The sequence below is a fragment of the Formica exsecta genome, unplaced genomic scaffold, assembly GCF_003651465.1.
Source record: "Formica exsecta isolate Colony F162 unplaced genomic scaffold, ASM365146v1 scaffold280, whole genome shotgun sequence".
In the NCBI taxonomy this organism is placed as follows: Eukaryota; Metazoa; Arthropoda; class Insecta; order Hymenoptera; family Formicidae; genus Formica; species Formica exsecta.
In genome coordinates, this window is record NW_021850064.1 from 58,559 (window position 1) to 78,347 (window position 19,789).

The 19,789-nt window shown below is 39.3% G+C and overlaps 1 protein-coding gene across 1 annotated transcript; it reads left to right on the top strand.

Moving 5' to 3' along the window:
• The first annotated feature begins 9,125 nt into the window (after positions 1 to 9,125).
• LOC115237174 (proline-rich receptor-like protein kinase PERK12) lies at positions 9,126 to 16,226 on the top strand. Its single transcript, XM_029810058.1, has 3 exons — positions 9,126 to 9,174; positions 15,095 to 15,739; positions 15,856 to 16,226. Exons 1-3 carry the CDS (start codon positions 9,126 to 9,128, stop codon positions 16,224 to 16,226), a joined length of 1,065 nt encoding a protein of 354 aa, XP_029665918.1.
• Positions 16,227 to 19,789: the final 3,563 nt, after the last annotated feature.

Genomic DNA, 19,789 nt, shown 5'->3' on the forward strand with positions numbered 1-19,789 from the left:
GGTTCCGGTTGTGCCGGTGGTAGGGCCTTCGTTTGGTAATGGCATCTTCGTTTCTTCTGGTGAGGCGGGGCAGAACGCGAAAAGGGTCGGGTTACGCTTTACAAAGCGTCGGAGCTGGCGGCGTAATTCGTCGAGAGTCCCTACTGTCTCGAGTCCGTACGCGGTCGATATCCTTATTGCCTCCTCTTTCTTTAGTTCGTTTACCCACGCGGGCGTCTAGGTAGGCTGAACGAGCTGGAGTCTCCACTAGACTAGTCAGGTCCCTGTTTGGGCGCCATGTAACGGTTCACCTGTCCCGTACGCCGCGGATTAAGGCTCGCCGGTGCCAGGATTCGGGAGAAGGGGGAAACTCCAACTTACTTTACCTCGGTATAAGCGGTTAAACAATTATGTTTATTCAAGCGATTATCAAAATCTAACACTGAGCTATATTATATGTACAATGTAACATGCGGGAACGGTGCGTACTGAAGTTCGCGAAAGCTATATTATTTACAATGCAACATGCGAGAGCGGTGCGTATAGATGTTCGCGATAGCGGTTCTACGCGTTGGCTGGTGCGCGTGGGTCTTGGGAAGCAAGCGCGCTTCATGCGGACGTGTTCTGCGATCGCGGTATTCGCATGCAAGCAAACTATGGTTATTCTAAGATGAACATAATGGATCTTAAATACTACGGGTGTCGCGTGGCCTTCGTGTGTAATTCCAACCGCCTGACTACCTTATCCTTAGAAGGACGGGGTGTCGGCACTTGCTGCGGCCTACCCTTAGAAGGGCTAGCGCGCTTGTGTAGTCTGAAGGCCGTATGTAAATATGGAGTCGGCGCGACACTGGTGGCTATCCTACTACGTTCAATTAACTTTACAAATACAATGCGCGGTATATACAAGGCGATACTAGGGTCTATCAGGACGCGGAGACCGGCGCGGTCTTACTGGTCACGGTATATGTACAACGGTCTTACAATATAGCAGGTTGCGGTATATGTACAAAGCGGTATTACAATCTAATAGGTCGCGGTATTTATACAGAAAGATACACGGAGACCAAAGTGGTCTTACGGTAGAAACGGTCGCGGGGTAGACAAACGGTCGTCCAGGTTGAACGGTGCGCGATACGGTCTTATAAACTAAGAGTGCGCCGTCCCAGCAACCGGGAAGCCCGGCATAACCACGGGTAGCCCGTGAGCTGGTTTAACGCGAGGAATCGAGAATGCGCCGTCCCAGCAACCGGGAAGCCCGGCATAACCACGGGTGGTCCGTGACCTGGTGTAACGCTAGGTATTAGGGTGGAGAAGCCTTCACTTGCGCATAGTACAATTGGACACGTTGCAATTGCACACTGTGATATTAGACACATAAAGGTGCGCACCGTTCGATTGGACACATATAAATTGCGCACAATTCGTTTGTACACATTTCATTTGCGCACCGTTCAATTGGACACGTTGTTTTTGGACACAACACATATTTTTGTATAATTTGGAATACATACACACGCATGTATGCATGTATAATTTTGAAATTTTTTGACATTTATTATTAACTTTATTTGGTAAATAAACGTTTGTTACAATTCGTTTACACACAGTTCGTTTGCACACAGTTCTTCTGCGCACATTTCGTTTGCGCACATTTCTTTTGCGCACATTTCTTTTGCGCACATTTCTTTTGCGCACACTTCTTTTGCGCACAGTTCGTTTGCACACTTTCCCATCCACACAACAATTATAGGGATCTCGTTTCGCATTGTAAAGTATATACTATACGAATAATATTTACGCTAATAATATTTATCGGTACATCCGATTCGTGCCATTTCCGAGGCTGTAATATACGATTCGACGAGAATCCCAACAACGACCCAACGTTGCCCGGTTTACTAAAATTTATTCTGTAGACACATTTGATTTCACTTTTTAGCGTATTATGATTAGCGCGAATATGTGTCTAATATCACAGTGTGCAATTGCAACGTGTCCAAGTGTACTGTGCGCAAGTGAGCATCTCCCATTAGGGTGCGCCGTCCCAGCAACCGGGTAACCCGGCGTAACTACGGGTAGCCCGTAGCCTGATGCAACGCGGTATAGGTTTCGGATCAGCAGTTGTACGAGGTAGGACTCGGGATCGGGAACTGGTAACGCTACGCTCGCCGGGCCGCCTTATATACCGGCAGACGGCCTCCCACTCACGCGAGTCGGTGCGTGGTGGGGCGGATCCACGGTGGGACCGCGACACGGGTATGGAAGTTTAGGAGCGCCACAGGCGCCGAGCCTAAAAAATGCGGGCGGCTGGTCGGCCCGCGAGGCTGGTAACGGTATCGTTACAATGTATTGTATATATATGTCTTTATACAGTTTTTTATATATTATACGTTAAAATTATTGTAGTTAAATAATTATTTGATTTTTATATTCTTTTGTTATTGCAATTCGCTCAGATCCGTAACTACATATACATGCATACTGATCTCTGTCATCTGTTATTAATTTTACAAATCAGGTAATATTGATTTTTGCTGCACAGTTGATTTTATTGTTTCTTGTGTGTATTAATATTATGTGCAACGGTCAGCTGATATTAATGAACTATAAATGTTATATGTAAAATATTTAACTATTTTCACACATCTAAGAAACGAATTTTATTTTTGTTATGATCGCGCGGAGAAGTTTTTTAAAAATTAATTTATTTATTTTATCTGTCAGCAATAACAGATGACAAATAAGTACGTGTGTAAATGTAGTTACGAGCCTGAGGGCGCAAATTCTACGCAATATTATTAGCAAACTTTGATCACTTATAACTCAAAAACTGTAGCCTCGATATTTTTGTATTAAAATTTTTTACTCCATTTTGCCTCTAGAATACGCCATTAAAATATTGTACGGAGGTTGTGAGACACCCTATATACAGGGTGTCCTAGACCACCCGCACACCCCTTTTCTTTCAAAAACTAATCATTTTAGAAATAAACGTTTTGAACAAAAATTGTATGGTTTTGAGGGGAACATAAGATGGTGTCATTGGTTTGACCTTGGATGGCATCGTTAAGGTCAAGTCAAGGACACCTTTAATTTCTTAAATGGAATCCAGTAGTGTATCTAGGCCGGTTCTAACCCAGGTCCTCTGAGAGGGGGTGAGGGGCAAGGGAAAACCGGCGCGTTGGTATGACGTCACGCGGGGGGACCGCGGCGAAACCGGTAGGCGAGGGGTCCGCAGTGAGGGGAGAGGGGGAACCGCGTCCTAACCGGTAGGCGAGGGGTCCGCGGAGAGGGGGAAGGGGGTCCGCGTCCTAACCGATAGGCGAGGGACCCGCTAACCTAACCGGCAGGCGAGGCGTCCGCGAGTAGGTGTGAGAGAGATAGCGCTAATGATATTCTATGGGCGTGGGAGAAGGATAGCGCGAGGCGTCCATATGAGCGTAAGACAAGGATAGCGTTTGCATGCACGTTGGAGAGGACAAAAGTTCATCCACAGCATACGCTAATAGTTCACAATCTATGATAGATGTTTTATCATAGACATCGCGCAAGATTTTCATAGCATCATCTTTTTCGGCACCAAACATATACCTTGCAAATTAACGACAAGTCGATGGAAACTCTCATTTAAGGCTTTTATATTCTTACACAGTTTCAAATATTCATGATTAACACAATGTTCGAGTTCGAATAAAAAAAATATAATTGACGGTTTCATGTACAAGCAAGAATTGCGTAACATAAGTTTCATAATACTCGCATTGTGTATTTTAACAATCTCAATTGATAAATCGTAAATCCATATTGGTGCATGATTAGGCGTTTGTACAAGCTGTTCAACGTCCGCTCGTTTCAGCATTAGCGATTCCCACGTGTCAATAGATAATATGATTTGATTGCCTCGGTTTGTCGCCGAGATGTAATTCCACGTAAGATGTTACTTCAACGCTGATTCCAATATCCAAGTATTTATAAGCAGTGCGCGTCAAAGCAAATCTGCGTACCAAAATTCGTGGTATACAACGAGGTTTACCGCATCTGAAAAATACAATCAAATATGAAATAGCATGGAAAAAACATATACGAAAAAATATATGTATATATATATGAAACATTTGTGATACTTACAAACCATGTGGTTTCTTATACAGCTTAATTTCATCTCGTGGTTTCTTGCACGGCTTAATTTCATCTCGTGGAACGTAATAATTCATGCGTTTGCAACCGTTGCTGCTACTTCCTTCAGGAGAGTACATTTTGTCTCTCGGTTATGAGAAGTGGACCGTTGGTACTAGCCTCTTCCGCTCTTTCTCTCTCTCCCGCTCTCTCCGTTGTCTCTCTCTCTCTCTCTCTCTTTTCCGCTCTCTCTCTCTCTTTCCTGCTCTCTCTCTCTTTCCCGCTCTCTCTCTCTCCCGCTCTCCCGCGCTCTCCCCCCTCTCACTCTCTCTCTCTCTCTTATTTATTATAAATTTTTAAAATTATAATTTTATAGAAGGAGACGCTACCGCGTCGCTTGATACTTCGTATAATTTAGATCTTATGCACGACTGCTGATGCATCATTTCAATCTCTTCGTTCAAATACCGCGTGTAATCGTCGAATGTTATCGTTCTCGCGACGACGTTACTCTTGACGCCTTTTACCTTTTTCGTCTCCTTCTTACCATTTACTCTCAACGCGTACATTTTTGCCCTAAGTCCGACGAATTTAGTCATGATGGCGCCATTATTTTCATCCATCATTAAACCCGGTATCTTTTTATTTGCGAGCGGTATACCATACACATTGTCCACCGCATAATCGCTGGTATCGAATCTGTCGACGTTGCGCTTTATATTCTCATATATATCTTCACACTCGATGTGATATATGAGACTGTCGGTGTCGGTGTACATGACTTTACGTTTCTCTCGATACATAGGTACCATATAATCGTAGTGAAAGTCGTACAAACATGTCTTGGATATGTCGAGTATACACATACCCACGTAGATTGGTTTATTAAATTTAACCTCGAGATTGCGCAATTCAACGGCGATCAGATTCTCCGAAAACACGCTTCTACTATGAAAATTTGGTTTTGCGATCATCACCTCTGCGCCATATCTTCCATCCCAAGTGAAATATAAGGATAATCCTCATGATTAAATTGCACTAACATACTTGGACAGCAGCATGTAATTTGCTCCTCCAAATAAACTTTCGCGATACATCTTGGCTGAGATGACATCTCTAGACGACAAAAAAAATGCAATAATCGACATTAGTCAAAATGTACGTGACAAACCGCGAAATAAAGATTTAATTGATACAAATGATAGAAAGAGACATCAAGATAGAATATAAAATCGTGGTAAAGAGGCACACCCTGTCAGTATTTTCGCCAAGAGTTCCGAGACAAGAGCTACTAATAAGCGCATCTTGTTAGCAAAATTTTTGGCATAAAATTGGAAATATGGCGGAAAACAGTGCCAAACGAAATCTGCGCGAGCAATCTGCAGGGGTAAATCAAATTGTTGGAAGAGCAAAGTCGAATCAAACATCCACGATTATCGATCTGGATTCGACAATCGCTGATTGCCCGAATTGCGCGACTCGAGGGATTGAAGATATCGTCTTGGACGAATGGTTTCTCGCAAATGTGGCAATGCGTCACGCTGTGAAATTTTTCCCATTTATCATGTGTTAAATTTACCATGGGGACATTAGCTGACAAAATTGTTTTTACACGCAATGCTAAATTTTTAAGTTTTTCCACGAACCATGACATGCAATCGGTACCGCGACGAGAATGATACGCGGATAACGATTCGTCGTACGAACAATGTACATAATATGCTATGCTAAATACTCAATTTTTCACCTCGTCAATTTTTCGAGGATGCCAAAGACATTGCGCTCGAACACGTGCAAAATGTGATGAAAAAACACTTTAATGTGAAAGTTAATACATTGTTCAATGGTGAATTTGTGACGGGTGATAAACGCGCAAATAAAAGTATCAATACGAGAAACTATGAACTCTTTCGCACATCCGATTTACGCGAATGGTACGAGCGGCGCGTTGTCGAGCCCACTCTAACATCGCTCGAAGAATTTCAAGAACGCGACAGCGGGTGGGCATTGTCGCGAATACTAATAAAATCTGAATTTCTAAATTTATCGAATGACAATTTCAATTTATTAACACCGATGACAAGCGGTATATCGTACCCGAAACCACCGACACGCTACCGTGGGGACATTACAAAATACTATTGTAAATAGAAATCATGTATATTTATTGTAAATAAAAATTACGTATATTTATAGTAAATTAAAATTATATGTATATTTATTGTAAATTATATGTATATTTATTGTAAATTGTATGTATATTTTATAAAGTGTACAATATTGTTTATATTTGTAAAATATTATTATGTATTATTGTTAACATATTTATAATATATTATTTTTATCTATCCAAGAGGTGAGCCACTTGTCCTTATCGCTCGGTAATCGGATAGCGCACTCGTTCATCTCTCGACAGTCCACCGTATGTGACTGTAACTTTTCGTTCGAGCTAAAGTAGTGCAAACATCTATAAAAGAAATAATTTTTTATTTTTTGTTCAATTATTTCTACAATGGTATTTTAGGGGATTAGCAACGCGTTGTAACTCGTATTCGTAAATTCCGCCGGCGATGGGATTTCCGCGCGAATCTTTGAGTACATAGATTGCGAGCTCGCGAGTCTGGATAGATTCTTGATTCATGAAATGTCCAACGTTGTTATCTTCCACGTACAGCAGGTTGACGTGTTTGTCTCTCTTTAGCTCACTCAGACGTATCGGGACAATGTTCTTTTCCTCGATACTATATACATTGATTGAGATATCGTTGGCAAGTTCGAATTTTTTAATTTGATTCACAGTCACTGGAAACTCAATGTCTTGGAGATTTAGTACTGTCGTATAATAAGGATACGAAGATTCCCGTTCCGCATTTCTTTCAGCTGGATGTAGAGCGGCGACCACAGACCACGCGAAACACGCATTGTCATTAGATTGCACGTTGATCACCGCTCTCTTCATTATTATCACTCTCGGTAATTTTATATGACATCCCGCGCGCATAGGATTATATTTATTTATATTTACAGTTAAATCGAGTATTCGCGACAATGCCCACCCGCTGTCGCGTTCCTGAAATTCTTCGAGCGATGCTAGAGTGGGCTGATTTATAACCGCATCAGTCAATATGCGGCTCTCGAACGCCGTATCGATCTCCCGCCAAATCAATCAGTGTTGTCGCGTGCTGCATCCTGTACCCGCGTGTACAAAACGTCTGCGTAACGAGTTCTTTAATCCCTCGAGTCGCGCAATTCGGGCAATCAGCGATTGTCGAATCCCGATCGATAATCGTGGACGTTTGATTCGACTTTGCTCAGCGTTCGAAGGGAGAATCGAGTTACTTCCGATAACAAAAGAAAAATATATATCGTTTACGAAAAATGTTAAACTTGGCGAAGAGAAATCAAAAAATCATATTAAATTGCGTTTTATCGATTCGTATAAATTTCTCACAGCTAGTCTCGATAAATTTGCATCATTCTTGAATAAAGACAAACTCAAAATTTTAAAATCTGAATTTCTGAATTTATTGAATGACAATTTCAATTTATTAACACGGAAGGGCGTCTTTCCGTACGAATATATTGACTGCGTCGACAGGTTGCAAGATACGTGTTTACCACAGCGCGAATCATTTTACAGTTCCTTGACCGGTGACACAATATCCGAGAGCGATTACGCGCACGCCGAGAACGTCTGGAAGCGGTTCTCCATTCGAACGCTGGGCGAATATAGCGTCTTGTATCTCAAAATTGAATTTGGAAATTTCCGCGAGAGTTGTATTAAAAGTTATGGGTTCGATCCCGCGTATTACTATACTCTTTCCGGATACACGTGGGACGCCATGTTGAAACATACGGATATTACATTCGAATTGCTTAGGGATATCGACATGGTTTTATTTATCGAACGCGGAATACGCGGCGGTTTGAGTCAATGTTCCAACAGATACGCACATGCTAATAACAAATATATGCAGTCATACGATCCATCGAAACCTTCATCATATCTCACGTACTTTGATGTAAATAATTGGTATGGATTCCACATCAAAGCATCATTCCTTCGTTGCAAAATTCAACACCGTAAACATAATCTATGCTGTTATTTTTATCTTGACTCAAAATAGCTCCCACATATTGTTGCTCTAGTGGACCCAGGTGTGTGCGCAATGTATTTTGACCCTCGGACGTTTGTAACTGATGTTGAACCGACGTCACAAGCGTTTCAGGCGTGGTTTCGAAAATTTTTTCCACATACGGAGACGATCTTTCGTACAATATTTGACTCGATTGTATATCATTTATCGGAGTGGAAGTAACCACATTCGATAATGGTTTCATTCGCTTACGTTTTGATTGATTTGGAGTAGAAGTTATTAGCGAATCGTTCAATGATATATTTGACCTTGTTCGCTTTGTTCCAGACTCTTTTTTCAGATGCTTGTCTTCGAGCATACTCGATGGTTCGATTTTTGCTTCATTAGATTCCACATTGATTGTATTTTCGACAAGTTGTTTTAGAGTTTCGATAATTGGTTTAAAGTGCCTCTCCAATGCGACGTCTTCCTCCATTTGACCAGTTTTTAAAGAACGATGTTTTTTGCAGATCGATTCGCTCGTTTTTACAATCTCTCTCGCAATCTTCTCACGATCGTCACTCAATCGTCGTCGTCATAATGCGCTTGGACGAAAATTTTTAGAAGTTGCTCGATCGATGTATCGATAGCAATTAACCACTTTACGGTATTGCAAAATCGTTAAATCCTTAACGATATCGTCTATTAGTCTGTAAACTGTTTTTATCAATCACTACAAATCCATACTCGTATTGCCAACATTTCGGACAGAATGCACGAAAATCGCCATAAAACGTGTCAGTATTTATATGATCGTTGTATACATTGCGACGACTTTTCCTACCGTCTCGCGGCTGAGCGATAAACGCGGCCGCCGACTCGTTCTCTCCGTCGCGCGGGTGTAAATTGCGGCGACGAACAGGAGCTAATTCGCCGAACGGGAGATGCGGAATGGTCATTGACAAAAACGGGAAAACGGAGAAAAAGATCCACGCGCCAGGTGGGAACAGGATGTTAGGAGTTCCGCGCGTACCGTGACCTTTTAATTTTTAGAATTGAGCAGAATAGAGCGTAATAGAGCGTAATTACAATAATGACTGTTTATGTTTTGTAATTTTTGTTCATATTTAATAGATACAAAAAATATGTATGTAGTATAAGAATTAGAATTAATTGTTAACCGAAAAAATCTTAATAACCGCATTAAATTGATCATTTCCCCTTCAGAAATTTCTATGAATAACTGGAATTACTATAAACGTTCGTTCGCTAATAGTTTAGTGATATTTAATATATATATTTTAAATATACACACACACACATATATGTATATAACATGAACTCTCTTACTCTCTCTCTCTCTCTCTCTCTCTCTCTCTCTCTCTCTTTCTCTCTCTCACTCCCCCCCTTTCTCTCTTTGTGCGTGCGTATATGTAATCTATGTTATTTATTTTTTGTTCATTATAAAATAAAATTTATTTCATATTTTTATAGTTTTTATCTATACATATTTTTATATAAAGTTTTCATGATAGAGTACGTCGAATAATGTTTAATGCTGTGTTTCTTCACGAGTTTCTGTACATTTGCGTTCTCGACCACGTCCGCCTGCCACAGATCGTCGTATCCGCGTACTATGACACGTCTACGTGGGAAATTTTTTCTCGCTGGAGCACGATTCTTCCACGAGCAGCTGTTTTTCAGAGGTCTTTTGCGACATATTTGATCGAGGCATAATTTGCAATAATGAGATAATTCCTCCACGTATATTCTTTATATATAACGAGAAAGAGAGTTTCTTTATAAATATTATATATTAAAAATTTAGATTTTTAAATAAAAATTTAAGAAAATTTATCATACCAAAATATTTATTGTTACAGGAAAATCTTTTAATTGACAACTCATGCCTGTTTTAGCATCTAAAGATACTCGAATATCAAGTTCAATATATAGATGTAAATTAAATTCAACATATTCAGTGCGACGTCCAGGACATTCAGATTGTTGGCATTTGACGTTCTTTATTTGAAAATTATACTGAAGTGCTTCTTTTAAGCATATAAATCCCTTTTCTTGAATTAATTGATGATTAACACCAAGTACTGATATATTATGTATTTCTTTTGGACATTCATGTGAGGAACATTCAGATATTTTATTGACGCATGGTTGATCTTTTGAAAGATTTGTCCATATTATAGCAATATTATTATATACATCTATGATATATACATTGCCAGTTGTTGTTATTGGTAACTTTAATTTATTATTATCTAATAACAACGCGATTCTCTCCTTATAAACGGTGACATTTACACCATTATTTAAAATCAATTGACAAAATTTTAGGAACTTATTATTTGAATTACTTATATAATTAAAATAATTTTTATCATCTAAAGCAGCAAGTGTAATAATTTGAGCAATCGAATCAAAAGGACACGTATTCCGAATTTCATATGTAGTTCCATTGATTTTCAACGGTTGTAAGAAAGAACCATTTCGGAGAAAGAATTTTTTTGTTGATTTTTTAAACTTATTGTTTTTAATATGTTTTATTTCTGGATACGGCTTGAAATATTTCGATTTCTTGTTAGTAAGACTGTTAGGTGATTTTGTATGATCTGATAATTTGTTATTTTCATTGGTTTCTTCATTTTGTTGTAATGAATATGTTTCGGTTTTACCTTTATTCATCCAATTTTCAAATTGATGCATATCTTCGTTTTTATTAATTTCCTTACTAATATTATTGTTTGTATGATTAATATTCATATTATTGTCATTGCGATTAATACTCATAACATTATTATTTGTATCATTTATATTAGAAGTTACAATAGCAGCAGATGCTATTTTCATAGTTCCGTCAATAGATCGTAAATGCATTTTGATAAATTTGTCTGCACGCATAGGAGTTTGTACATTTTTGAAAATATATTCTCGCAAGTCTTTAAAATATGCTTCACAATGTGCTGATGTTGCACGCACATATTCCGAATTAAATATAGGAGCTAAAACTCCAGACCATAATGGAAATTCTAGACATAATCTTATTATTTGTTTATAAAATTCAGGTAAATAGAAAGCATTTAAACGAGAAGCTTTTTTATCACTATTTATTTCCGCTTGTGTTTTTAATTTCTCAATCCAACGATGAATTTCACTATTATTATCCTCTTTATCTTTTGTATCCATTATATCATTTTCTTCTCTTTTATCAGTGACTTCTATATGGTCAATATCAAGATTTGTATGATGAATTTCAGTTGCAATATAATTTTCTAATTCTTTTTTAGCTTCCTCTGCTGGTGAAGGCAATTCTGTACTATAATATCCTTCATATTGTTGAATACTGACAGTTAATGTAAGCAATAAAATTGATTCGAATTTTTGAAATGATTGGCAACTTATCATAAGTGTAACACATCTTACAAAAAATGTTTTTATGTCAGGATGTTTTTTATCGAAACATTTCCAACGACAAACAAGTTTTATTAAATGGGCAACATCAACTCTTATATATGTATCTGCTGGCCGATTAATTTCGAAGATTTTAGTATTGTGATCATTAATGGCAGAAAAGCATGATGAAACATATTCTTTAATAGTCATTCGGTTAAAAGCAGATGTCATTGCACCTAAAAAAGCTCTGGAATAATCAGAAATTGCTTCTTCTGGTTTAGTTGCACCCATACGTAACCATTCCTTAATCCAATATTCAATCGAATTGGTATCATGTTTCTCAGAGATCATTTCATGGACTGGTATTATTAATCCTTCGACGTTTACAACAATGACATATAAAAATATATGGCCACTTTGTAAACCATTTGCAATTTGAATTTTTGAGACAAAACTTCCTGTTGCGTCCATAGCAATTCTTCTATATGTTTTTTTTCGATAATATTCCCTGTATACATGCATTTGCGTTGGAGTTCTATAATGCACACAAACTTTATCTAAAGTAATTTCATGTATGCTACCGCAATACGAAGGTGAATGTTTCATTTGTCTTATAGTATAAATTGGATCTTTACCATCTGTTGGACCAACATCTAAAGTTTTATCGTGATATTCTTGTTTCACTTTACGAAGTACAGATGATTCATATAAAAGAGGAGGTTCAATATCACCAATTTTCATTTCCTGCATGGCTATCCTTCTTCGCCAATTTGTGGCTCCCTCAATTAATAAGTCTTTACCAACTATTTGTCGTTTTTGGAAACAGAGTTGTCGTTTTACTTTCTCATGTGGAATTGTAGAAGTATCTTTAGTAACGCACTGCATAATTAAATGTTCTCCTCTCTTAGGTTCTGTATCGACATAAGCAGTAAAAGAAGATCCACATGCTTTACTTTTGCATTTTCCATTAATTATAATAAAATGCGAACGTTTGTCAGAAAAAAAAAACTTTTGCCCTTTTAAATACATATGCACATGGTAATCTAAATTGTCGCCAGAATTCATCGCTAATAATATCACTCCAGACACCAGGCTTAAGACAAGCATATGTTTTATCCTTATATTCTATATATCCAGCTTTTATTTCAGTCCAGAGCTCATATGTTATATAAAGATTGAATGTGCTTAAATCATCATTCTCTTTTGTAGTATCCAATGTAATATTAGTTGATTCTTCAGTAGTATCTAACGAGGACGTCGTAGCATTGCATTTTTCCAGTTTATTATCTTCAATTTTTAAGTTTAATTTCATTTGTGTTAAAATTCCTCGTCTATTTTCACGCACATTTATATATACATTATGTGCATTCCATTTATTATTCAAACAGTTACTAATATCTTGCCATACTTTTGAAGTATATGCTGGTAAGTTCCTATCTTTTAAAAGAATATCACTGAACATTTAGAGAGCTGATACAGCTTCATTCACTGATACAGCAGAAACACGTGGCATCTGTAAAAGGATTAAAAGAATGGATCTATAAAATGTCATGAGCAAGTATTGCAAGTATTACTCGTCTGGAATTCCTTGTATAACTATAAAATATTATTTATTCCTGTAAAAATTTATAAGAAAGAGAGGAAACATTGCGAAAAAAAAGAAGATTACATAAGGAAATAGCAGGAGTAAGTAAATTCCAGAAAATTATTGTTAGAAAAATAATAAAATCTATAATACAAATCTATAATCTAAAAAAAAAAACAAATCGATGTTTCTAATATTTTATTATAAAATCAAATAATATATATAATATAAAATTAGTTTATCGTCAAAAGTAATATTTATATGTGCTTATTTTTATGAAGATTATAATACTGTATATTTAAAGAAAATGAATATATTTTTAATGCTTTTTAACTACAATTAAAGATAAAATAGTACATATAAACAGGTAATCTCAAAAAAGTTTAACCCCATATCAGAAAGCTATATTGATTTCTATGTATATTGCATATATATTTTTGTTTTTTTAAATATATTTATTAAATCATTACATTTAAAATAGTTAATTTTTATGCTAAGTAATCCAGTAGCACGATTGTTCACTGAGCGCTTATTGAGCGCTGACAGCATCCCAAGTAGCAAGATGACGTCAAATAACGTTTTAATGACGTCTTATTGACATTAGAAACGTCATTAAGACGTTATTAAAACATCATTTAACGTCACCTTGCTACTTGGGATGTTAATATTATATTTTGTTTACCTTATTAATGAGTAGATTATTATTTAAGAATTAGGAATTTCTCTAATAAGAAGATAGTTATGCATACGCAACAACAAATATATAAAATCTAGCGATACAATCAGCTACACATAAATGTTCATAACCTCATTCATCTACTGCGAATTATGTCACTACTAGCTTTTTCTTCTTCTTCTTCTTTCTTATCGTGGCCACATCCGATCTAATTGGATTGGTATAATCCGGCCAAAAACAGGTTGGGAGTAACAAATGAGAGTAACAAATGGAAAGATTCCTCTAAAGGAGAGGAAAAAACTCAAAAATAAAGTCCAAAGGACACACGCGTAACGTGTCTAAACACGTCTGTTCCCGTCCGTGGGCGGTAACAGACTTTGTCACTACTAGCGATACTAGCGAAGTCAGTGAAAGGTTATGAGAAAACTCTTGCGCATGCGTAGTAGCGCAAGCGTCAGCAGGCTTCAATAGGGGAAGCGCCTCGCGCGGTGGAATAACGTCACTGTGGCGGCCCACAGCAGCTACAAAATTACGGCAGCGCGATATTTGCGAAAAATTATCGTTTCTCGCAATCGCTCGCCCGTCCGCGCGTAGTGCGGGAGACGACGCTAGTCGGCGCAAGGCGCTCGGGCCAACAAGAGTGTGGAAAGCAGTCCAGCGGGCATATAGTGCGTCCGCGCGTAGTTGCGGGCAGCACCGCTAGGCGGCGCAAGGCGCCCGGGCCAACCTGCAAGTAGAAAGCCGTCCGGCCGGAATATAGGTCAGACCCCCAGCAGAGAAAGGACACGAAGAAAGTCATAGGCGCCAGTCGCCTACTTTCAAGCGCAAGTCGCTAAGGCGTTGGAGGAAAGAACCAGAAAGTTCTTGGCGCCAGTCGCCTACTTTCAGACGACAAGTCACGAAGAAAGTCACAGGTGCCAGTCGCCTACTTTCAGACGACAAGTCACGAAGAAAGTTATAGGCGCCAGTCGCCTACTTTCAAGCGCAAGTCGCTAAGACGTTGGAGGAAAGAACCAGAAAGTTCTTGGCGCCAGTCGCCTACTTTCAGACGACAAGTCACGAAGAAAGTCACAGGTTCCAGTCGCCTATTTTCAAGCGCAAGTCGCTAAGACGTTGGAGGAAAGAACCAGAAAGTTCTTGGCGCCAGTCGCCTACTTTCAGACGACAAGTCACGAAGAGAGTTCTAGGCGCCAGTCGCCTGCTCTCTAGCGCAAAGTCGCTTTAAAACGTTGGACCACGACACGGCGCCAGTCGCCGAGAAATCCTGCAAGACGCCGCGGATAGAGTGCAATAATCTCGCTACCTACGGTGGCCGAGATCGCCCTCCGGCGCAAGACTCGCCCGACGCCACTACACTTCACCTCGGCCAAACGGAGAAGAGTCGGCGCCCGCCTCCAACATCAGGCGCTCGGTCGCCTCCATCTACGGTCGCTCGGTCGCCTCCAGCTACAGGCGCTCGATCGCCTCCAGCTACAGGCGCCCGGTCGCCTCCAACAACCGGCGCTCAGTCGCCTCCAGCCACCGGCGCTCGGTCGCCGTTAAATCTGGACACGGTGGACCTAACCCTTGGCGCCAGTCCACCATCCGCCAGGGACAAACCACCGGCTCCAGGTGCCCTGCTACCCAGGAAGAAAAGGAGCAAGGACCGGCTTCAGGCTTTATTCTGCGCTAGCCCGCCAAAGCCAATTAACGGGCATTCCGACAGCCAAGAGGGACCGACCAATCACGCCGGACATCAAACGACCGCGGAGTATCACGCCTCCGATTCCGTGGTATCCTCCACCGCCTTTAAAACGTTGGACCACGACACGGCGCCAGTCGCCGAGAAACCCTGCAAGACGCCGCGGATAGAGAGCATCATCTCGCTACCTACGGTGGCCGAGATCGCCCTCCGGCGCAAGACTCGCCCGACGCCACTACACTTCACCTCGGCCAAACGGAGAAGAGTCGGCGCCCGCCTCCAACATCAGGCGCTCGGTCGCCTCCATCTACGGTCGCTCGGTCGCCTCCAGCTACAGGCGCTCGATCGCCTCCAGCTACAGGCGCCCGGTCGCCTCCAACAACCGGCGCTCAGTCGCCTCCAGCCACCGGCGCTCGGTCGCCGTTAAATCTGGACACGGTGGACCTAACCCTTGGCGCCAGTCCACCATCCGCCAGGGACAAACCACCGGCTCCAGGTGCCCTGCTACCCAGGAAGAAAAGGAGCAAGGACCGGCTTCAGGCTTTATTCTGCGCTAGCCCGCCAAAGCCAATTAACGGGCATTCCGACAGCCAAGAGGGACCGACCAATCACGCCGGACATCAAACGACCGCGGAGTATCATGCCTCCAATTCCGTGGTATCCTCCACCGCTTGTCTCGCCTCTACGACGAACGCCCATTAAACGAGACAGTACCACACAGACGAGCCCCCGCAAAACCGGCATCGACGCAGCGACGCAAACCAAGCGACGAGGAGGAAGAGCACGTAAAGTGCTAGTAAATAACCGTACCGATTCTATTAGATCGGATGTGGTCATAAAAGCAAAGGAAGAAGAAGAACGACTTCGGTGTAAAGCATGAGGAGGAAGAGCACGTAAAGTGCTAGTAAATAACAATAATCCTTACGCGTACAATCGCAACTTGCGCTACTAATGTATTAATAGAATTAAATACACTTTATGCTTAAAAGCCAACTCATTCATTTATCTACCTTTAAATAAGATAAGTTGGGTAGTATCCTAAAGCGATAGATCTCCTATCCCGTACCTACCCACAGTCACTATTATTAGAGAATGTAAAATAACCAATTTCATCGCTTTTTTTCGTGTTCTGGATTATTGGAATTACGACAATGTCTTAATAGTTTCATATTTATGATTCTTTAAACATAACAGAGCGACGAGGTTTTACATTATCGCCAGTATCCTTCGCGTCAGATACATTCGTTTCGTTTTGATTTCAACTACCATTAAAGTATCGATGTTATTTGAAAAAGATATTATTCTGTATGATCTGCGCTACAAGAAGTGACGCATTAAATTTTAAAATTAATAAAACTACGATTATTAAAGCGATACAACGGGCCAAAATCGCGTCGCCTTTGCCTGGGTCCTTCGCGTCTAATGAATCTATCTCTTGACATAACTTATTCTGGAAGCAACGGTCTCGGTCAACGACACGTTGCGGATAATATACTCGCCACGAAAGCGCGAACACGTATTACCGCGAGAGATTTGACTCTTGGCGAAAAAGCAGCCGCTACAGCTGTTTGGGCAGCTATGAAAGCAAAGACAAAATTCGGAATCTTATATAACATCGATATTTCGGCCCGCTTTATCGCTTTAATAATCGTAAGCTTATCAATTTTAAAATTTTAATACATCAATCCTTGTAGTGGAGATCATGTAGAATAATGTCTTTCACCAATAACATCGATATTTTTAAAGGTAGTTGAGATTAAAGCGAATAATGTATCTGACGCGGACGATCTCGGCAAAGGCGTCACGATTTCGGACCGTTGTATCGTTTTAATAATCGTAGGTTTATTAATTCTAAAATTTTAATGCGTCAATCCTTCTAACGGAGATCATGTAGAATAATGTCTTTCACCAATAACATCGATATTTTTAAAGGTAGTTGAGATTAAAGCGAATAATGTATCTGACGCGGACGATCTCGGCAAAGGCGTCACGATTTCGGACCGTTGTATCGTTTTAATAATCGTAGGTTTATTAATTCTAAAATTTTAATGCGTCAATCCTTCTAACGGAGATCATGTAGAATACTCAACAGCAGCCAAGAAAAAAAAACGTCGAAATAAAAATGCCTACTGGTGTAATGACCAATATACAATTGGAACAACTTGCAAGACGTAAGCGCATACAATTTTTTAGAGGGCGAATAATGTATCTGACGCGGACGATCTCGGCAAAGGCGTCGCGATTGCGGCACGTTTTAGAGCTTTAATAAAATCGAAGTTATATTTATTTCAAAATGCTAACGTGTTAATCCTTATAGTGAAGAGCACGAACAATAGTGTCTTCCACGAATAACATCTATATTTGGTGATAGCCGAGATCAGAGCGAAAAGTAAGTTTTTCCGAAGGAGCTATTGTGTGTGTAGATAACGACTTCAGTGTAGAAATTTTATATAATATACTTTTGATCGATGATATAAAAATGGATATAGGTATATATTCATGTGTGCATAGATGAATCCGCTAAAAAATCCATTGTCATCCAACGGCTGCTTTTTTCTCGTGTTCTGGATTATTGGAATTACGACATTAATGTCTTAATAGTTTCATATTTATGATTCTTTAAACATAACGGCGCGACCAGGTTTTACATTATCGCCAGTATCCTTCGCGTCAGATACATGTTTTGATTTCGACTACCATTAAAGTATCGATGTTATTCGAGAAAGACATTATTCTATATGATCTCCGCTACAAGGAGTGAAGGCATTAAATTTTAAAATTAATAAGCTTACGATTATTAAAGCGATACAACGGGCCGAAATCGTGACGCCTTTGCCGAAATCGTCCGCGTCAGATACATTATTCGCTTTAATCTCAACTACCTTTAAAAATATCGATGTTATTGGTGATATATTCATGTGTGCATAGATGAATAACCGTTAGTGAAATTGTTAATGATTAATTATTAATAAGTTCATTATTGCATTGATAGCATTTTAGGTTATGTAAAGATTTTAAATCATTATTGGTTTCTTAAATATATATAAAAATAGGTCATCATCTCCGATCTTGATGAAACTTTCGCACTACGCGTTTCAGACAAAAATAAGGTTTTTGGCAGCCATTTTGTTTTTTCATATACTTGAGCTTTTCGAGTCGAAACTACCTTAGATGGTCTTAAAACATAAAAAACAAAGTCCACACAAAGTTTCAGGCGAATCGGAGCAATTCGAAAATTGTCGAGGCATTAAATTTTAAAATTAATAAAGCTACGATAATTAAAGCGATACAACGGGCCAAAATCGCGTCGCCTTTGCCTGGGTATGCTTCGTCGTAGCGACATGAGACTAATTTCGTTTGACTTGACTAAGAGAGGAGATTATATGACATAACTTTCGTTTTTCCAAATTAAAAATTTGAATTTGTACTAATTTTGGGTTTTTCTGTTTTTAGTCGTAGAACCTTGAAACTTTATAGACGTATAATAGAGGCTATAATAAGTGTTCTCACTGAATTAGAGTTTTATTGAAATAGTAGTTTCTTAGTTATTGAAACCTTTACCCTTGGTAAATTTGTGATAAAGTTGGAATATTTAAATTAGTATGGTATACGCCTAATTTGAAGATTCTGTGATGTTCCTTCCAATTTTGCAGTATATACGCACGATATAAATGTAACGTTTCATTATTGGTTAAATTATTGATTATTGATTATATAAAAGCATGGTAGTGGTTATTTAAGCGAGGAGAATAGTAGTGGAAAATAGTGGATTAATATAGAAAGGTTATTATAGTATTAATCATGTATTTAGGAATAGGCTCATTTGATTGGTTACGCCATTTTGTCATGAGAGGGGCAGGTTGAAATGATTTTGTCATGAAAGATCCTAAAAGGAATTTTGGCGACTCCTACAAGAAAGTAATTTTTTAAGAAAAAATGGGGGTGTAGTTCCGAAAAGTACTCATCCCCGATTTTTTTGAAATTCAGTATTCTTACGTATTTTGATGCGCTGATATAAGCAAAGAATGTATCTGACGCGGAAAATTCCGGCAAAAGCGTCGCAATTTTGGCCCGTTCTAGCGCTTTAATAATCGTATGTTTATTAATTTTAATGCGTCAATCCTTGTAACGAAGATCATGTAGACGCTTATCTCAGTAAATACGGAAATTCATGATAAATGTTTTAGACAAAAGTTTTAGATCTCACAGAGATAAACATTTTATGTCCTATTCATTTTTACCGTACGAGTAATAGTTTTCGACAA